Source organism: Poecilia reticulata, chromosome 4, assembly GCF_904066995.2.
Source record: "Poecilia reticulata chromosome 4, P_reticulata-male-v2, whole genome shotgun sequence".
Classification (NCBI taxonomy): domain Eukaryota; kingdom Metazoa; phylum Chordata; class Actinopteri; order Cyprinodontiformes; family Poeciliidae; genus Poecilia; species Poecilia reticulata.
The window spans coordinates 5,974,671-5,995,475 of record NC_088833.1 but is presented as its reverse complement, the minus strand read 5'-3'; the positions used below and the strand labels follow the sequence as shown (position 1 = coordinate 5,995,475).

Sequence of the window (20,805 nt, the reverse complement as noted above, 5' to 3'; positions counted from 1 at the left end):
ATTGCAAGTGTGATAGCAGACTTCCCCAAAATTCTTGGCTTGTTTATACAAGAATCCTTTTAAGTTCATTTTATTGGTCTGGTTTATGGAAATGTCAGAGTCAGAATTTTGAAGGAGATTTGCTTACGCTCACACTTGGAAAGTTAATACGCAAATATGAAAGGGTGTGGTATGAAACTGATCCAAATGATCAATTTGTCGTTTGTGGACAAATATTTATTTAGCCACAGGTATTCTGATGAGGGTCATGAAAAGGCTTTATTTTCTTTCATGTTGTTCTTTTCAAGTTGATTCCCTTCTGGCATAGGTGGCTTTTGCACCTTTTCTATATCATGCATAACAGCACAACTTAAGCAAGTCGTCTTCAGCGCCTTCACATGCGAGAAGGCACGAAATCTCAGCCAGGAGTTTGTGACTTGTAATGAAAGCAGCGTTCTAAGGAGTCTTCTTAAGCTTGAATGATTCTGAAGTGGAAGAAGCAGGACCATCGTCGGCTCTTCAAGGATTTCTCAAACATACATGAAAACTCAAGAATAACACTTCAACTGTATTTTGATGGTATAACATTATGACATGATTAAAAAGTTTTAAAAAGTGCATTTTTCAAGACACTTTTCTTTTAATAGGATAGATTATGAAGCTATATGTGAAAGGTTTAAAACACACTAACCAACTTAAAACCCATCCGTACCCATGTTATTCACAATATATCAAGAACACCTAAAGCAATGAAGATACAGATTGTAGAGCTAAATCACAGAGGAATTTTACCAGCTTTCTGAATATAGTCTTCAAATAAAGTTCACTAACTTGCAGCTGTGAAGTCCAAACTTGCTTATATGTTGTGGTGGTGGAAAAAATAGCTTAGGCATTTTCAGCATTATTATTTTAGCAGATCTCTGAATCTGCTTGCTGGGCAAGTAGCCTAATTTAACTGGCAGCTTTAAACTAAAACCCATTTGAAGGAGCTAATCTTCAAAAGGAGAAAATTCTTGCAGTCAACCAAAGACTACAACAGGCTTAAACACCAGTCTCTGTGGCCACTACCTGTATTTACAAAGCAATAAAAGCCAAAGGACAGAAAACACACTCCTTTCCATTTCTTCTACGTTATTAGAAACCTCTCAAATATCTACATTGCAAGGTCAAAAAACCCAAACTAATAACAAGGAAATCGAAAACAGAAGTACAGAGTTACTTCACCCCAAACACAAATCATTAGATGGCCCATAAAATGTGATTTCCTGGAGTCCAAGCATGTTTTGTTTAATGATTGCATTTCCAGGAGGGGTGAATTTGCACATTGCACAATACAACATTTGTGTTTGTACATGCGAGCGTGAAAAAACAGAAAGAAGAAAACAAAAAAAAAAATGGGATGGACTTGCCAAAAAGAAAATACATGCGATGATGTATTAATAATAACTGCAGAAAGCCAAGTTTACACAAATGCCCCAGGAGCTGATGGTCTAATGCTTTTGCCGTTTAACCACAGCCACGTACAAGGAAAAGAAACTGCTGAATACTAAGCCTTAAATGTTCATCAAGGTCATTATCGGACATCTTTTATTGGGTAGAACCTCCCTAATTCTAAATAGAAGAATTACAGTATAAGAGCCTACTTTCATTTTATCAAGATATATCTTACTGAATTTTAAGACATCTAAAACGGACAGCAGAATGCCAAAAGCTGTTCAACTTGTTATGCTTGTGTCCCTGCGGAGCGTAGGAGCCACTCTGACTTCAGTTATTGTTGAGTAAACAGACGCCTGAGCTCAGACAAGCGTGTCAGTCAGATGGGCCAGAAGGGCCAAGTGGAGGAGCCACTGAGCAGCCAAAAGGAGCTGCAGAGGCAGAGAGGGGATAGACACAGAGTGCATGTGTGTCTGAGTGGGAGAAAGAAGTCCTTGGAAGGCGGTGTGAAAGTAAGGGCAAAAGGAAAACTGCGAGAAAAGTGCCAGCATTAGTCTCAGTGTTTGTTTGCCAGTCAGATAAGAGGCGTGCCAAGGAGTTTGGATGTCATCCCCATCATGGAGGTGGGATGACAGAGGAGCTGAGTGTTTTCTCATCTCCAGCCGAGCAGAAAGGAGGCCTGAGAGAGTCACTGAAAACAAACGAGCAACTTTTCTACAGAGCCTTGACAGATTCTGAGAGTTCAATTTTAGCACTTAGACACTGCTATCAATTGCATACGTCCCAAACCTGTATCTTATTTTTGTCCAACTCAGCTACATCTATTCCCACTGGAAAGTCACATTTTTTGGCCTGAGGACCGTCTTAGATCCAATCAGAACTTCACACAGATTCTTTAAACAGTTTATGATCTTTGTTCCTGTTAAAATGTAAAAATAAATACTTTGAATTCTTAGTGTGGTGCTTCATATACCACACTATATGACACAGAGGTCTGTGTGGTGTCCACACAGACCTCTTGTAGATTACTGTCATGAATTACTTAAAGCCTAGATCTCACATGTGCATGTTGATGCACATTCAACATCAACTAATGGTCTACCATTTTTATAAGTTAGTATACACACACATATATATATATATATATATATATATATATATATATATATATATATATGAATCAATTTCCTATGTTTTGCAACGGTAGGAATACTTCTTGCTCTTTTAGCTCAAACATAATGTCATTATGTTTGTTTTTAATATTTTGTAGAAATGCTGTGAAAGAGTAGTATATTTAAAGTTATACAATTATAATCTCAGACTGGTCCAAAGCTTTTCCAAACTTTTCCCCCCATACATATCCAGACCTAACAGAAAATTCTGATTAACTGCCTTTAAAAACACTAAACTGCAACTCTACACTCAATTCAATTTCTCATAGCAGTGGACATATTTTAATTTTTAAAAGGGCATAAATTAGAAAAACCTTTGGTAGTAAAACAATAAAGCGAACGTTTCTTAAAAAAAAGATAAATGGGTGTGTATTTGGCAGGAGCCCATAAAGTTTGCAGTATTTAATACCCTGGGAGGAGGTGCGGTGTCTTACAAAGACCTAATTGTGGGTGAACAGCTATCAGCCTGCCTGCATGGAGAGCGAGTTTCTGAGGTCCTTAATGCAAAGCAAACAAGGTTTAAAAAGATTTACTCTGACATGTATAGGGGAACTTAAAAAGCCATGTTTCATCCCACCCCCTGCATGATGTTCACATTTTAGGCAGGTCACCATGGCGGATGCTCTAGATGCAATAACTTGATAAAACATTAACTACACAATTTACAGCTTCTTCTGCTCCGCGTGCTGCTCCACATCTTTAAATCCTTATAGGATTCTGATATGCAGAATGCGTGCCTTATTCCATTAGACTCATTAAAGTGTCACTTTATCATCAGCATAGTCTCACACTTTCAGCTTGGCTTACCGGGCTGCAGTAAAGGACTCATTGTATTGTGCGCATAAAGTACAGCGGGGAACATTTTCCTAATGTGGCAACAGCAATTTGTCTTCCAGGCTGAGTTGAAAGATCTCAACACAGAAAGCGCTGAACAGAACATTTAGGGATCTAAATCAACAGGAGCGTTCTGTCGCTGTTTTGTCTAGAAAAGAACTTTTGAGCTTGAATACTGAACTACTATACTTGATTCTGTATTTCAACAAGCCTTGCAATCATACAGTTGTCCTATTAACCCCAAACTGCCACTCTTCACTCCAACCGTGAGCTCGGAAACCTTTTTGGCAACCTTGAGCCCAGCCTTATTTTAGACTTATTATTTATTGCTCTGATTGTGAATATTAGCAAAATTGGCTTAGTTGCTTCTGTTTAATCAACATTTCCCAACTTGCTGAGATCAAGTCTAATTTGTCTAATTATACATTCTCCTGTGTTTCCCATTTTGAAGAGGGGCTGTGAGTCATAGACCGGCATAAAGGCTTCATGTAGGTAGCAACCCTTTTTTCCTCTTTGAAGCTGATTAAAAAGACATCAACAGACCAGCAGAGCACAGTTGAAGATACCAGAATCTGGAGAGAAACATCACAATATTTCTGCAATTCTTTTTTTTTTTTTTCAAAAAGCATCTGAAACATCTCAAGTAGCCACATTGACTTCTGAACTTTAACACTAAAAGCATAAACCACTGCATTTCATTCCTTCTCTTCATCCAGCACTGAATTTCCATGAACCCTCCACACACACAGCTTCCTCTATCCAACCACTCGCCACTCACCTCTTAAGCAGACAGTAAATTGCAGGAAAAAGGTTTTCATGCTTGGCCACAGTTTGCAGTGGCAGAAACATTATCAAGCATCAAAAAGGAGGATACGAATGAACGACGCTGCAGATTTTGATTAAATGTTACCTCTGACCACAATAAAAAAGAATTAAGAGCTTGATTAGTGGAAATCTGAGATGCATCAATCAGGCTTTTCATGTTTGATCCCAATCTCTTTTTTTTTTTTTTATAGATTTGTGCAGATTGCTCAGGAAGAGGTGGTATGTTTGAATAAAACAAAGTAAATGAATGAAAAGAAACTCCAGGATTTAAGAATCAAAATAGACCTGGCCTTTATTTTTTTACTAAGCTAAGTTTCCTTTAATTTTCCACAAAACACTGTAAATTTAGACCCTTTCATTGTGCACAGAAAGGCCTCCGTTGAGTTAAGAGAATGTCATTTTTCCAGCAGTTCTGCCAGCCAAACCAGAACCACAGCAACACAACAAATTTGGGCTTTTTGCATCACTCACAGTGGCTAATAGCACAGAAACAACAGAAAGAGAGTGATTTAATATAAAGCTCAACACAAGTAATAAAAGCTGGAAACGTAAGAAGTTCCTGAATATCTTGGTTTTCTTTATACATATAATTTAGAACATGCTGTCTGCTAACTATACACCAGTTAAACAATTAGCACACTATATTATCCAAGCAGTTTGGCAACACTGAGGCACACTCAGCTTTGGCAACACACGTGTGCTTAATAAGGAGTGGGAAGTAAGAAATCGTCTGAGTACGATGTATAGTTTACACACCGATGATTTAAATCAGGGGCATAAAACAGAGTCTGTGTGTGATTTATGACTATGTGCTGATTAAATTAAAGGCTATGATTTTCTCCCCATTTCGAACACTCAAATAGGAGTCAAGCTGTCTCCAAAAGAGTCAGTTCTCCCTTGCTCCTCAAAAAAAAAAAAAAAGAAAAAAGGAACCAACTACATCTGTTTCACACATACAGCTCCAGCCACATTTTTCAGTGCCTGGCAAAGGCTTTTAGGGGGACGCACAGTGCCCTACGCTATGTGGTGGTGTAGTGTGAAAAAGCTTTTGATCGGAAAGAGAAAGAGATGCACCACTCAGACCAGGACGGAGTCCAACATTTCCTATCTGGATGAAGCAACAATCGGAAGGAAACCACAGAGGAGCTATTGGTAGTGCAAGGATGATTAAATTAGTAAACGGGAATAAAAATGTTTCATTTTTGTGGGTGGATGATTACAACTGATTTCTGCATGTTGTTCTTTGGTTTTTTTTTCCTCAATATGCAGTGTCGGCCACACCTGAGCACACTAAGATGATTAAAGGCAGGCACATCTGTGGGCAGAACACTGTGCCCTTTTTTTCCCTCAAAGCATTTCCCATGACTGAGGTGGCTTTCCCAGCAGGGGGGGCCTCTTTCAGCAAAACACCCATGGATCTCAAAAGGAAGCTGAAAGAAAGGTGTAATATTTGTCAGGAAGAATGGGAAGACCTTAAATCTCATGTTTCATTGCCTTGACATTTTCATTGGTTAAACAGGAAACATTACTTTTTAAGTGAAAATGTGTAAGTTTATAGGTGCGTTTATGATGATTTTCCAATTAAATGTAGCACAATCAAGATAGTGTATTTGCCCCCGTCCGGCCCCTGGACTACACCATTAAATCTCAGACAAATCAGTGCTTTGTTTTTGTATACATATTTTACACTTATTGGCCAGAAATTGCTAAAAGGACATTTTTGTTACAGCTCAGACCAGATATAGGCAACTTTTAATGAGCAGCTACCTTTGGTACGCCATGTAAGCAAGAAGCTATGTATCACTAAATAAACTTGTCCAGACAGTCTGATTGACTTAAAAAGGAATATATTACAGTAATAATTCAATTACATTGACAATTACAATTAATGCAGGTTTATAAAACACAACGCACCATATCAAGTCTGATACAGACACAATGTGGATGACGTTATTTAGCAAAGAAGAGTTAAATTTAGTCATCACTAGTGTGAGTTGGGTATTATAGAATAAAGTTAGGGGAAAAAATTCAGAATGTGAGAGAGCAGGTCTTCTCTAGATAACAGGAAGGCTGTTTCTTCTTTAAACCGCCTGCTGAAAATTGACTTTTTTACAGCTTTTTGGAAATGGGATTGTTTAGTGGCAAGGAGTTGCATTCTCGAGGGAAAACACTTTGAGACTGCGGTTTTAGCAATGCTAGGAGTGCCAACAACACTCATTGCATTGCTCATAGCTAATATAGGATGCCAAAGCCAGTTAAAAACTTGTATTCATCTCCTCATTGTTTTGAACTCTAACTCATGTCTTCTGGTTTTAACACAATAGGGTGGGTTGTAGAAAATACTTTGTATGCTTTTCTTAGACCCTCTTATATTATAGTTTTTACTCAGAAACCTAAATTAGCCAAAACTGATCTCAACAAGACAAAACGTTTTGCAAACATCTGAGTCCAGTTCATCTGATAATCTAATTATTGTGCATATAATTATTTCTTTACATAATATTTATTTCCCAACTAAACCAGCATTCAACTTAAAGCTTGGGTTTACCTCATTTATACTGCATAAGAATCTTTTAGAGCTTTAAATAAACATTTTAACAGGTAAGAGACAAATATCATGAAGGACACAGTATCAGCAGCAAGCTGCCCTAATTTCTAAAAATAAACTATGGTGATATATATTTTGACATCACTTATATTCAGTTTCATTATCTTCTCAGTAAATAGTGTAGGAAATGGACAGTAGATGGACAGTAAAGAGGAAGACTAAGAGAGCCTGGCAACTATATGCATACGAGGTCATTTAAATCCAACTTTCTTCGATAGTGGACTGACACTATTTAAAGACTTTGCAGGTCACACTAAAAGGCTAAATGCCACAATGAATAAATTTTATAATGACTGCCATGCAAAGGACCTTTAACATTCAGAGGTGAATGTTCTACAGTCAGGAACACTTCAATGGTTTTGTAGAAATAGCACCATGAAAACACAGTTAATACTTTAACCTAATGAAAGTGTCACATATTATTACTTACAGCCAAAAGGCAGTAGAGGAACAACTGTCACTATTTGACAATAAAACTGCTTTGTTTTTATGCCTTCCCAAAAGCCAGCAAGGTGGGCTGTAATCGTTCCCTATTTTTAGAACCTCATTAGCTGCAAAACCTGACTTTAACTTCAGAGTAAATAAAAATAAATCAATGTGACAGACAGATTTATGCTGAAATCTGAGAAATACAAGGCATATATAAAATACAAGGTCTGCCGATGCTTGTGTAAGTTTCACAGACCATGAAGGGAAGCTTGTGTAACGTGAATTGAAACCTCCAGGTTTAGTTCTGCAACTAAAAATCTGATTTTGACTTCAGTGTGTGTGGCCATTAAAAGGGCGATAATCTCCTGTCCAGCAGTAATCAAACCAAATTCCTTCCATGACCTCCTGACTCACTTTCATAAGCATTGCGAAGAATTTGCAGCAAATGCAGCTCCCTACAACACATAAACTGCATGTGCGCGTTTGTTTTATAACTAACTCATGTATTTTCCGACATATCATCAAAATTCCCTTGTCGAAGCCGGGGAAACCCTAATTGTTCCTAAAAACGCAGGCATTTATACTACACCGACAGACCTGCGACCTCCGACCCCTGACTGGAAGCTCGCAGAGTGACCAGCAAACCAGACGGCCGCAAATAAAAGTAGATAACGACGCTCTTCCCTTTCTTCTTGGCCACATGTGCCGAGACGTTTCCACAGAGCGGCCGTAACAAGGCCACAGATCACAGGCGCCGCACTGTTCTCTTCACAATTGATTACAGCTGAACCACATTGTTGTTGTTGTTGTCCCTCTCAGACTGCAATCCCGAAAGGAGACAAAACTCCCAGCCACTAACAAATGGTGAAGAGGCTGTTGTTGAAAGAGAAAAGATTCTTAAAGTAGAGATGCTTGTTAATAGCTATAGACTTTTTTTGGACAACAGTTGGCTGTCAACAGGCAAAACTGACTGGTTTAGTTTGCAAATGCAAAGCAAAGTACTAGGTGAAGATGTATTGGACTTTTCTTGACCAATACCGATTTCCAGTTTCTTAAAGGTCTCATCTGATCTTATTAATGTTTCTGATATTTTTAAGCTAAGACTTGGAGGTGTTAAATCAAGAAATACTTAGTTTCACTCCATTTCAAAACAATTTTTGAAAGATACTTACTTGCACCGAAACCAAAATAAACTGAGCTGTTATCTTACTAAGTTGGCGCATAACTCGGCATAGCAGTGCTGCAGATGCACAAAAATTCAACCCATCTGCTCAGAATGTTTTGATCCATGAAAACTAACAAAACATGTTATGGTAATGTTGGTATTTGGGAAAAACTGTAAACCATGCAGCATATGCCAATGTTATGCCAATGCACCGAAATCAAAATAAACTGAGCTGTTATCTTACTAAGTTGGCGCATAACTTAAGGATATTATCTTGAAATAATTTAATGGGTTTTATCCCTAATCTTTATCTAATTTTAACAAAGAAAGGGAATATGTTATTTATTAATGTGTTTACATAGTTCAAATACTTAGTTTGTAATTTTTTATATTTTTAAAAATTTTAGTAATTGATCTACTTATGTCATGATGAAGGGGAAGTAAGTTGAGTCGAATCTCTATTTGATTGATGCAACTGCAGTGTAACAATACAAAATTTAAACTGTTGGATTTCTGGATTTCGTGTCAAAACTCCTTTGTCCAGATATAAAATAGGGGGAGAATCAGGGTCTTGATGCCTTTTCTCTCCATATTCCACCATCAAACTCCACTTGCATAAGTCAGAGCCAACTCCTCCTGTTAAGTTATGTGGATTAACATTCCTCGCTGTCTCCCAGCAAGAGAAAAAGGCCAGAAGATACAGAAAGGGACAGGAAAAAGAAGGACTATCACATAAAAGCTTTAAGCTCAACACAGCATATGCTGCACAATGTCATCGTAAATAACCACCCGGAGCATTTAGGGGAGGACAGAGGTAATCCAAACAAACCCAGAAAATCTTCCGGAGATAATTCATAACTACCTTTCTGGATCGGGAGGGCTGTTAGATACTTACAACACACTCAAAAAGGCCAGGACAAAAACAATTTTAAAATGCCTTCCCTGAGCAGCTTCATAAACAATTCATATCTAAATCAAACTAAAATAAATCATACTTATATTAGTCAAGCAGTTACATACATACATACATCCAGCATGAGGCCATCTGCCATCTTTTCCTTTAGGATCTCACACAAACACGCAGAGCTGTGTGGAGGTGGAGGGGCTGAGAAAAGCAGTAAAACTCCGGAGTGACAAGACAAGAGTAGCCTTTAGTACTAAATATGGTTCACCCACAAATCAAGGAATTATTCTGTCCTGGAAGTCAAAGGAGTAGTCATCCTATTGCCTCAACAGCCATTAGGGATATCAACCAAACCTAAACAACAAAGGCTGTAAATGTAAAGTGCTTTTCAAAAATGTTCATACCCTTGAACCTTTCACACATTTTGTCACATCACAAACTCAAACCTGATAGAGTAACACATAACTGTTCAGTGAGAGGAAAATGATGCATACTTTTCATTTTAAAAAAATATGAAATGTGGCTTAGATTGTGGTCTGTCCAAAACTAACTGCACTGGGCAGGTAGTTGTCCCAGTGCAACTAGCTGCCCAGTAAACAGAGTCCACTGGTGTAATTTAATGTCAGTACAAATCCAGCTGTTCTGTAAAGGCCCCGGAGGTTTGTTCAAAAACATTAGCGAACAAACAGCATCGTGAAGACCAAGGAACACAGCGGACAGCTTAGGGAGAAAGCTCTGGAGAAATGTAAAGCAAGGTTGGGTTATCAAAACATTTCCTAAGCTTCAAACATCTCAGGAATCTAATCAAGTCATTGAAGAGAGACAAGAATTGAATTGTTGAAAAATTAGCTGGAAGACGTTTACCACGAGTCATGTAGAGCACACAAGTGGAAAAAAAGGCACCCACTCAGATGAGATCAAAATTAAACTTGTCATTCTACATGTAAAAACTAACACAGCAAATGACCCTGAACACACCATCACTGTTGTGAAACAGGCTCAGAGTATCATGCTGTGGGGATGCTTTGTGTGGTAGCAGTTATCCTCTCAGGAGGGCAAAAACTCTACAGCCAAAGCTAAAAGTTAATCATTTGGAATGACCTAGTCAAAGTTCAGACCGATGTTCAATTGAGAATCTGAGGCTAAAATAAAGATATTCAACCTCTCCCTTCAAACGGACTGAGCTTTGGGTATTTTTATTTTTTGAAGATTCAAGGGCAACACCATCACTTCCCCTAAAGGACTTGCAGCTCTAACTGTGCAATGAAGGAGGTTCTAGAGTCAAAGGGGCCGAATACAATTCACATCTTCTCATACTTATAGCTCCAGAAACACTGGAAAAACCAGGTATCCTGTTCTTTCCATGTCATATTTATGCATTACATTCTTTGAAATCCAAAACAAAACCAATAAAACGTGAAAGGGTTTAGCAAAGCACTGCAAGCACAGATACGGGCAACTCGTTTTCATAAGAAGTCAAACGCTGGAGTACTTCACAAAAGGTCATCCTATTGCCATCGACAGCGATTAGTAGTAAAGGCAGTGGAAATGGCTCTCCTCCATCCGTATCTTTAATGAATCTACACTTTCAGGGGGTGGCGGGGCGCAAAACAGCCACGGTAAGAGTCCTCATGTCTATCAATGGGCTGAAGTCTCTCCCCGTGCCGAGGCTTCAGAGTCACAAAGGGACTTTAATCTAAAAACCAAAGCTCGTTTGCATGAGAGGAGAAGCTGAGTGAGAGCAAACAGATCTGCTGCATCTACATGCGAGAAGAGATTATCTCTTGTGGAAACAAAGAAAAGAGTCTTTAAAATAGAAGTATGCTTGTAAAGGACTTGAACCGACTCTAAAAAAAAAAAGAAAAAAAAGTGGTTTAATTGTAATAAGTACACGTTGGAGTGCAGTTAAGTTTTTTTCCGCAGATTGGCACACAGATGAATGAGGCATAACCGCAAAGAGCAGAGCCAACAGAAACGCTGAGGAGAGACAGGAAGGATTCCCAATGGAAAGGGTGAAAGCTGGAGAAACTCACCGGACGCGCTCATGTCCAGCACGCCTTGGAGCAGCAGGGAGATCCACAGAGCGCAGGCTGGACATCTCCACAGACGTTCCCGCACCGCGGCCCGATTTTGATACATTCCTCTGGCTCTGTCTTACACCCTTTGCCACTTTTCACATCCAAATCCGAACGGGATCGCTGAGTTCTCTTCCCCCCCCAAAATGCGTCTCCAAATTCAGCGCGCTGCCTTAGAGATTGTTGTTTTTCGCTTTCCTTCAGAAAAAAAAAAAAAATTAAAAAGCGCACTGGGTTATCTGAATAAAAAAATGAAGGAGAAAGTTGCGTCTTTTCCTTCTTCTCTCTCTGGAGCCCTAACTGTGTGTGTGCCTCTCTCCAAATGAGCACAAACTTCTTCCAACAAACTTGAGTAATCAGAATTGTGCCCCAAAGGAGCCACATGGTTGTGTTTAGACACGTGTCGCCACCTTGCGTTCACTGGAGGAAAAACAACGGAACGACCTGAGGCGTCTCTGTTTCCATAAAAATGACATTACTATGTTTGCAGAATTATATTTTTTATTTTTTCATTTTTATTGCCTACTTTAAAGTGCTTTTAGGTTACTGTTCAAACAACTAAATAAAGATTTTAATTATAAATGTCTAACCCGTATTTTCAAGGGAATCACTGAAAACACATCAACCAGTCTTGTTACATTTGATAAATTCTTCTAGAGTCCAGGAAAAATCAGATAAAGGTTCGTTACAGGCTAGGTTTTAATAAACATAATGATAATCTTGCTTCATTTTTGCTAGGGTTCAAATGAGTTGCCTCTGTCAAACAACCTGCAGCACATCTTTAGATGTCTGATAAATGATGAAAGTCCTAAAGGTTAGCTTTTTTCAGGGCTGCACAATAGAACTAAACTGCCCTTATGTATGATTGTGAGTGTATCCAAGGTTGTTTGTGCTTCGGATTTTAACGTGAAAAACCTTAAAGCTCTAGTTCAAACAAAGAAAAACTAATGAAAGGCAGAAAGTTCTAGTTAAAACATTGCTTGTTAGCAAAATCTCATAGCAAAGCTAATTGTTGTACTGGTGAATATTTCTGATAGTCTGACCTGATTTGCCTAAGAGAATAACAACAGGGCTCTGAGGCTATTGCCTTGCAGCAAGAAGGTTCTGGGTTTGATTCCCGGCCCCGGTCTTTCTGCATGGAGTTTGCATGTTTTCCCTGTGCATGCGTGGGTTTTCTCCGGGTACTCCGGTTTCCTCCCACAGTCCAAAAACATGACTGTCAGGTTGATTGGCTTCTCCAAATTGTCCCTAGGTGTGAGTGTGTGTGTGCATGGTTGTGTGTCTCTGTGTTGCCCTGCGACAGACTGGCGACCTGTCCAAGGTGACCCCGCCTCTCGCCCGGAACGTTAGCTGGAGATGGACACCAGCAACCCTCCCGCCCCCACTGAGGGACAAGGATGTAAAGAAAATGGATGGAATTACAACAGACACCAAAATCTATAAACAAAGTACAACAATTACCAATACTTTTTAAATCTACCAGGTCTACTGAATTTATTAAGACAACAACTTTTTACTGTAGAATAACAACACTGTTATGCTGCAGGGCGCTGAGTCGGTTGCCTTTGTCGCCTCACAGCAGGTGAATCTCTGCTTGGCCTCCAGTGAGTGAGCAGGTCTTTTTGTCATGTTAGCATGTTCCCCATTTGCATCCATGTGTTCTGTCTGTACAGCTTGGCTTTCTCCGACAATCCAGTCCAAAACCATGCATGTTAGGTTATTTGTGATTAGACTGACCCAAGAAGTACCTGGTATGGTCATGTTGGCTCCAGTTTGGGACGGACATTAGCTCCTGGTAAACAAAGCAGCTTTAAAAAATGGATGAATGAGAAAACAAGACATAAAGTCAGGCAAGTATTTGCAGGAATGGACGTCTAATAAAACGCAGATCTGAGTAATGTGAATGGGTAAACTGTACACGAAGCTCTCTGATAACGACCCACCTGGTGTTGTTTAGTGTACCGTTTCATACCAACAAGATAAATGACCTAATGTATTAAAACCACATTCAAATACTTAGCTCACAGGTTTACTTCGTGGTCATGCATTTTTTGACAAAGACAGACGAGGACGAATGTCAGAGAGAGGAAGTGTGGGGAAAAGACAAAGCCCTCTTGTGCCAGTCGACATGCTAAACAGCCACACAATCACCTTAACAGGCTTATCTAAGAGGTGTTACAACACAGTTAACATATCACTTCTTCTCCGTAACCCCAAACCTAGTTTCATTTAGCTCTTCTTTGACACAGGTCTTGACCCTGCTTGTGTTTTCATCACACACTTTACTATCAGAAGAATGGTAACAATTTAACATCCCTGGTTAGACCATAGCACAACCCTCATTAGAGAGAAACATCATCTTCTCTGAGGCAGGTTTTGATTTAACTCTTGCAGAAAAACAAAAAAAAAAAAACATGCAACAATTATTGTCTGGAAGGGCTTGTTACCATCTACAGAACAAAAGGATTGACTCAGACTCTATGTAAGCTCAGAAAGCCATGAGTAGCGCAAAGCATCCTTCCCTTTTAATATTTTAATCTACCCACAGAGTCCTCCCTGCAGAGCTGCTGTTAACTAAAGGGTGAAGATAACACTGTCCAAGTTTCCTGTAAGGGATGAGATAGGGTAAAGCTGTGTACACTTCTGCTCCGATTGTCTTCTGAATTCCAGTAAAGCTGTAGCGTTTGTGGACCCCAGCTCCACCCCACTACTCCAAACCTGCTGGGGAAAATTCAGCATGACTGTTGGAGGGAGAGCACAGTGTAAACCCACCATACCATCCCCCGCTCAGCGCTCCCCTACAGCACCAGCTAAGTCCCTAAGGTCATGGGAGACATCCCTGATGTCACTGGTGTATGCATGTTTGTCTGTGTGAAACGTTTTAATGCAGATGTATATGTCTAAACTGCAGTTGGATGTGCTACTGCTTATCGACATTGGGAAGAGGGAACCAGCCTGCAGCATGAAACCATCATCCAACCATCACCTCTTGGACTCTCTTCAAAATGTGAGTGACAACAGAACAGACAGTTGAAGGTTTCCTTATATTTCTCTAGTTAAATGGTTAAAAAAGCAAACAAAAAATAAATAAAACAAGAGTTGTGATGAACAAACTTTAATGAACATTAAAAAGCTTTTTTTTTTTATGAAAAAAGCTTTTCATTAAAGTTTAAAAAGTGATTATGGTTCAGCAGCAACTTTGTCTGTTGATTTTAAAAACTTTACCAGGAATCCCAGTAAAAGTGAAAGACCCCTCACACACACGTTATCTGATTTCCAGTGGGCCAAATTGTCCAGCAGGCCAGTAGGAATTTATTCATTTTTTAGGAGAGCAGTGACAAGTCCTCCTAGGGATTTTTGTAGTAGGAACTTTTAATATTTACATTTCTCGATTGAGTCTAAACATAAATTCTTTCTGCTGTTAGCTTGAACTTTCTCAAACTTCACTCAGTTTTTTCCCAGACACTCTTCTAACTTCTGAGCTACTTTAAGAGGGGAAAAAATGGACGTATAGATAATGTCTGAGTGCATCATTTCACATAAGACTCCAATGAACACAACAGAAAGCTCTTGTGTTCCAGTCAAATCATGTGTCGAGCAAATACCAGCAAAATAAAAATCCAACGAGGTTAATTACAGTAAGAGGAAATGTGTGAGATGACATTCATTAAGTGAGTCATGTCTCACTCCTGAGCCGTTTATAGGACAAACAACCAAATTATTTTCATCCAGTGTGCTTTTAGGGGGTTTGAATTCATATGTCAACGCTTCACTTCTGGGGCCAATCATGACGTGAAATTATTTCAGACACATCTGCCTTGTTTCTTTTTCCTTGATCTATATCAGTGTAATCCTGCCTCATAATAAGATAAGATTATTAAAATTGCAACCATGCATGGTGAAAGTCATCTTCCTTTAATATAGGGAAGGGGGATTAGGGTTCAAAAGGTCTCTTTGAGAGCAGATGCCAGAGGCTGCGACTCTCTGCTGTGACTAAACGACCTGCACAGGGAGGCGCTTTGTTCCCCAGCTGGCAGGGATGTCTCAGTCAATAAATAAGAATGAGAGGATGATAATGATAATGATAATTATCTCAGAATATCTCTGACATCCTCTTGGTTTCCCAAGTTTTCGATTCAATATTTCAAGTTTTCTATTCACTTTTAGATTTCTGATCTTTTATTCCTTTCTGATCTTTTATTGGATTGTCTGAAGACTGTTCAGAGACACAACTGGGATGAAACGCTCTTTAATAACCAACGGACATGTCAAAACTCTGATGTATGAGGTTTTCATAAGTGTTCATACCTCTTTTTCACATTGTCACATTGCAACATGTGGAGTGCGAGTCACCTAATTAGGGCCATCTGTGTGTAATTTAATCTCAGAATCATTCTAGCTGTTCTGTGAAGAACTCTGATATTTGTTAGAGAACAAACAGCATCATGAAGACAAAGTAAGTTAGGGAGAAAGTTGTGGAGAAGTTTAAAGCAGGGTTAGGTTATAAAACGATATGCCAAGCTTTGAAATCTAACAGAACACTGTTCAGTTTATCATCCAAAAACCTCAAACAGTACGGCACAACTGCCGTCTTCTGAAATCGCCGTAATATAAGACTGTTAGTCAGAGAGGTAAACAAGAAGCAGGTGATAACTCTGTAGGAGCCGTGAGGATCCAAGTCTCCGCTGGGAGAATCTGTCGACAGTACAGCTACTTGTAGCAACAGTTTCAAGACGAAAGCCAAAAGAACTCCTCTTTACAGCTTGCCTCAAGCCATGAAAAAAGACACAAGAAATATGTGGCAGAAGATGTCACCATCTCCAATACAGAGCAGTACTGGCACAAAAAACATGGAGGACAATCCTAAGACGCATTCCTTCTCCAACATGCCTGAAACAAGAGAGGTGCATATTGCAGAACCTCGGCAGAGCAGAATGTCTGCTGGATCAGGTATGTTGGATGAAGGATGCATGTAAAAGTTACAGGAGGGTTAAGGTGGAACATTCAGTCCAGAAAAATTCAACTAAAGAGTCAGAGCCAAAATAGGATGGCTTAGATTAATCTATATTCATCTCTTAGAACGAGTTAACTGTGATCCAGACACACTGAGAATGAGCTGTACGACTTGAAAAGTGATGTTTTCATGTGCTCTCTGTTCAATCTGATCAAACTTTTGACATTCTGTGAAGAACTGGAGAAACAATCAGCCTGGAGATGGAGACATCGTCTGTACCTGCTTATCTTGGAGGGTTGCTTGTGTCTTTAGTGGTCATTGGGCAAGAGGCAAGGTACACTCTGGACAGGTCACCAGTCCTTGCATGATTGCTTAAATTAACCAGTCTGGACTGTGGGAGGAAACCAGAGAGAGATAGAGTTTGATTGTGGGCTTAAATTGTTTTCTATTATTTATACTTCTAAAGAAGAAAACTATAATGACATTATAAACAGTCTCCTTTAAATAATCATGGTGGAAATTAAATCCCCACCATCTGACTTTCTTTCATCTTCACCTCGATAAAAGGTCCAGTAGTCTCTCTGTCTGACACACACTACACAGGACAATGAACCATATAAGTGCAGTGTCTTGTGGAGTATTTATTTTCCTCTTGATTTAGCGAAAGTAGAAGATTCTGTGAGAACTCTGGACGAAATCCAGCCTCTGTTCCACACGACTCAGTTTTACTGAGTGGTCAGAAACGTTCCAGCTCATCTTGGACCGTTACTTACAGTTTTTAATGGCCTCACACATCATCCTGTACACTTGGCTCCAGACCCGGAAAACTGAGACGGTAAAACTGATGATTCATATGGTGCCTGTGCATCTATTAGTGTCAACCTTTATTTTAGGATTCTCTGAGACTTGGCTAACCTCACACACCCTATGAAAAGCTTGTTCATTTCTTCAGCTAAGCGGAGTTGCTTTAGTTTCTCACTTGCTTTTTTTTTAGGCTTATAAATTTTTAGTTAAACAATAAACAGTAATGTGGCAGAGAATATTGTCGATCTTGTGAAAACACACAACGGTGGGGAAACGTCGTGGCCCTATTTGAAGACACAATTACAGGCAAATCTTACAATTACATTGATATGTTTAAATACATGAGAATGCAGCTTTCATGTGATGAAATATAGCTGGCAAGCAGTATGGAGCCAGGATAAAATGATTGGTAGCAATGCTCAATGTTTGCAGAATGCTGGCAAAAAGCACAGATTATAAATGCCTCATATCTAGAAGCATTTTTATGTGCTCACTTTCTGTAAGATTGTGAAACATTTTTTGTTTGACATGATATGAAAAACTGTTGGGGATAATGTCAGACAACATATTAAGCAAAGATTAAATTCAAAAGGTACTGGTGTCGAGATGATTTAACAGTCTATTAATTTAATAAATGATGGGTAATACTTTGCTTTTCTCCACACTGCTTCTGGGATTTGGTTTGATTTCATTCACAGCTCCAGAAATGCTCACGTTCTCATCAGTTACATTAATGTCATCCCTTTGGGATTTTTTTTTTTGTATTGACTGATCATTTTTGGGAGGGGTAGATTATGAAATATGCAAGTTAAACTCTTGCATGCACATGTTAGTGGATTTTTTTGTAATCCAGTCAGAATTACATTTTCAAGTACACAAATAAAACCAAACTGATCCTTCCATTGATCCATCCATTGTATGCACCAATCAACGATGATTTTGATTTATTCTGGGAATATATTTGGCTATTACACTGGAACTAAATCAGGCTTTCAGGGCAACGTTACCATCACCATTCACTGGGAAGGCTGTTTGATCCCTCCAAAAACAGTTGTAGTTTCGTGGCCAAACAGATCAATCTTTGTCTTATTTGAACATAAAACTTTTATTAAACACATGTTGGCACATGTAAATCAGTTGAACATGAAGGTGTTGATTTTGGAGTCGGTGGAACTGGTTTCACCAGTTGGACAGGGATACTGGTACTCAAGCATTATATGGTTTATAACTGGCTGGGGAGTTTTTATGGTTTCTAGTGTGTTTTGGAAAATCCAGACGAATTTTCTTTCATTTGAGGTGACATTTGGTTAGATTAGTTGAACAGTTGCCTGTTCTAACAAGACGGCTATCCTAAGCAAACGTCAAAATTGTACTGAATAAAGTAGGTAGGTCAACACTCAGTGTCTGGACAGGCCCTGAATCCAACCCTAATGAATACTTACAGGCTACACTTCAAAGCTGAAGTTTTGTCATCCAATTTTGTTCCAGTATGAGTTGAGGAAAATCCTCAAGTTCAAATTTTTGCACCCAATTTGTTTATTTATGTTCATTATAGTTCTAAAGTCCTTACACTGTAACTCGGAGCATATACTTTAAAATACTTCTGCGAGTTTATAGATCACTGAAATACTGTACATTAAACACCTGTTGCTGTTGCAGCAACCTTCCAGACCACTCGGGTCTCCTGGTTCTGGTCTGCTCTGCATCCCCAGAACCTGAATATGAAGAAGCAGCATTCAGTTTTCATCTGCCACTAATCTGGAACAAACTTCCAGAAAACTGCAAAGATGCTGAAACACTGAGTTCAGTTGCCTTTCCTTTCTAGTAACTGGAACATTGATCAACATTTTTGACAAACGTTTGTTTAATGATTTTGTTGATGTTATTGGACAAAATTTAATGCTTATTGCTTGTTTCATAATAAGTTACTGTAATTTTTTTTTATTGCGCTTAACTTTATTTTTGTATAATCACCCAAACCTGGAAATTAAATTCAAAATGTATTGTCATGTGTAATTTCCGTTTCACAAATAAACTATTCAAACTATTATAAAATATTTAGAGTTTCTGAAAAGTTTTACGTAAGAAAGATAATTTCTGATTTGTGAAAATAACATACAATCAAGTTATTTGTGAGACATACAATGTCATGATTATGGTTTACAGAACTAGAGACCGCCTCTAAGTGGTGCCTGCTTGTCACCTTTTGTGTAATTCACAAGTTTTAGTAACGGCGAAACAATCTCTAAGCATGATGCTTCCACAAATGAGCTTAAGCTCTTGATTCTATCAAACATTCTATATCTCTGAGTGGCAAAATAGCTCAATCTAAGGGTAATTCATTTATAAAATGCATCCAAAGTTTAATAAAATAGCAGAATTTGAATGCTTTATAAGGTTTCCCCCATGGGAAAAAGAATACAATGTACTGCTATTCATTGGACTTTGTGCTCACTTGAATTTAAGACTTAAGATGACCAGATTACAGGTCATTTTGTTCTGTTGAAAATGAACTAAGACCAAAAAAAACCCAAAACATAACTATTCATTACAGTTCAAAAGAGACTGGAATAAAATACCGTGTCATCATGGTCTTTCTGTCGTACTTCATCAAGTGTGCAGGAACAGATGAAACGTTTCAAACAGACAAGAAGAGACCTCATTTCTTCACTTGGCCTTATTACTGTGCTTTCAGAATGACGTCTTTGTCCTGTTTTTCCCTTTTCCAGCAGGAGGCTATTCTAAAATCACCCAGTTCCACAACAAAAAACGAGCTATTTGGACATTTAATAGCTGGAGACTAGGTCAGTTTAATGTAAGCCTCTCAATGATTACCTATGTAATGACAGCCAATCCAAATAAAGTCTGTGTGCTATTATGAAGCAAACAAAAAGAACATGTTATACATTGCACTATATCAGCTTGACAAGGTTTAAACAATGCTGCATGGAAAAAATTTCCACTCTGCCTTGATTCCTCGTGGAATAAAAAGCAACTTGCTGCAGATGTAGAGCCCAAAAGCTCAATTTTCTACCTTTGAAGAGCAGCAGCCAGCTATAAAGACCTTATCTGCAAACTTAATGTGAATATGCATAAAAAAGATCGGACACTCTTACTCAGATCTAAAGCCAACAACACCATGCAAAATGTGACTCAGAGCATCCACAAGTTAACAGACAGGACATGAATGTCTGATGAAGCTGTGGGTTGTACTGTCATCATAGATTCCCGCATGAAAAACTTTAGCTCACTAAAGTGAACCATTAGTGCATAAATATTAACATCGTTTATTTGGTTGATCTGGACGAGCATTGGACATAAATAAATGTAGTATAATGTGTGACTGAGGCAAGTTTTCCATTCTGCAATCCAAGAAAAGAGAACCGATCCTCCTGCTTGCCAAGGTTCACCTGATTTTCCACCCAAGTGTCAAATTAACTAAATTGCGACCAATTTTCCAAAAATAACTGAGGTCTTTGAGGAAAAGGCTTAAACTAATCCAGCACCTCAATCTAAAATGATCCAAGCTGCTTCTTGGATTGTTTCTGGCCTTCTAAAATTTCACATTCTCCTACAAAAAAAGGAAAGAAAAAAAAACATCAGCTTAACTTAGATAAAGCTT

General features: G+C 38.7%; 1 protein-coding gene across 1 annotated transcript in view; it reads right to left on the bottom strand.

Annotated features, from left to right (window-relative positions):
- Positions 1-11,849, bottom strand: part of ror1 (receptor tyrosine kinase-like orphan receptor 1) — a 141,628-nt gene extending 129,779 nt beyond the window's left edge. Inside the window, exon 1 of the mRNA XM_008406160.3 lies at positions 11,384-11,849. Within this exon, the coding sequence (XP_008404382.2) occupies positions 11,384-11,489 (106 nt within the window). The 5' untranslated portion in view covers positions 11,490-11,849. The remainder of the gene's footprint in view (positions 1-11,383) is intronic.
- Between the last annotated feature and the right edge of the window lie 8,956 nt (positions 11,850-20,805).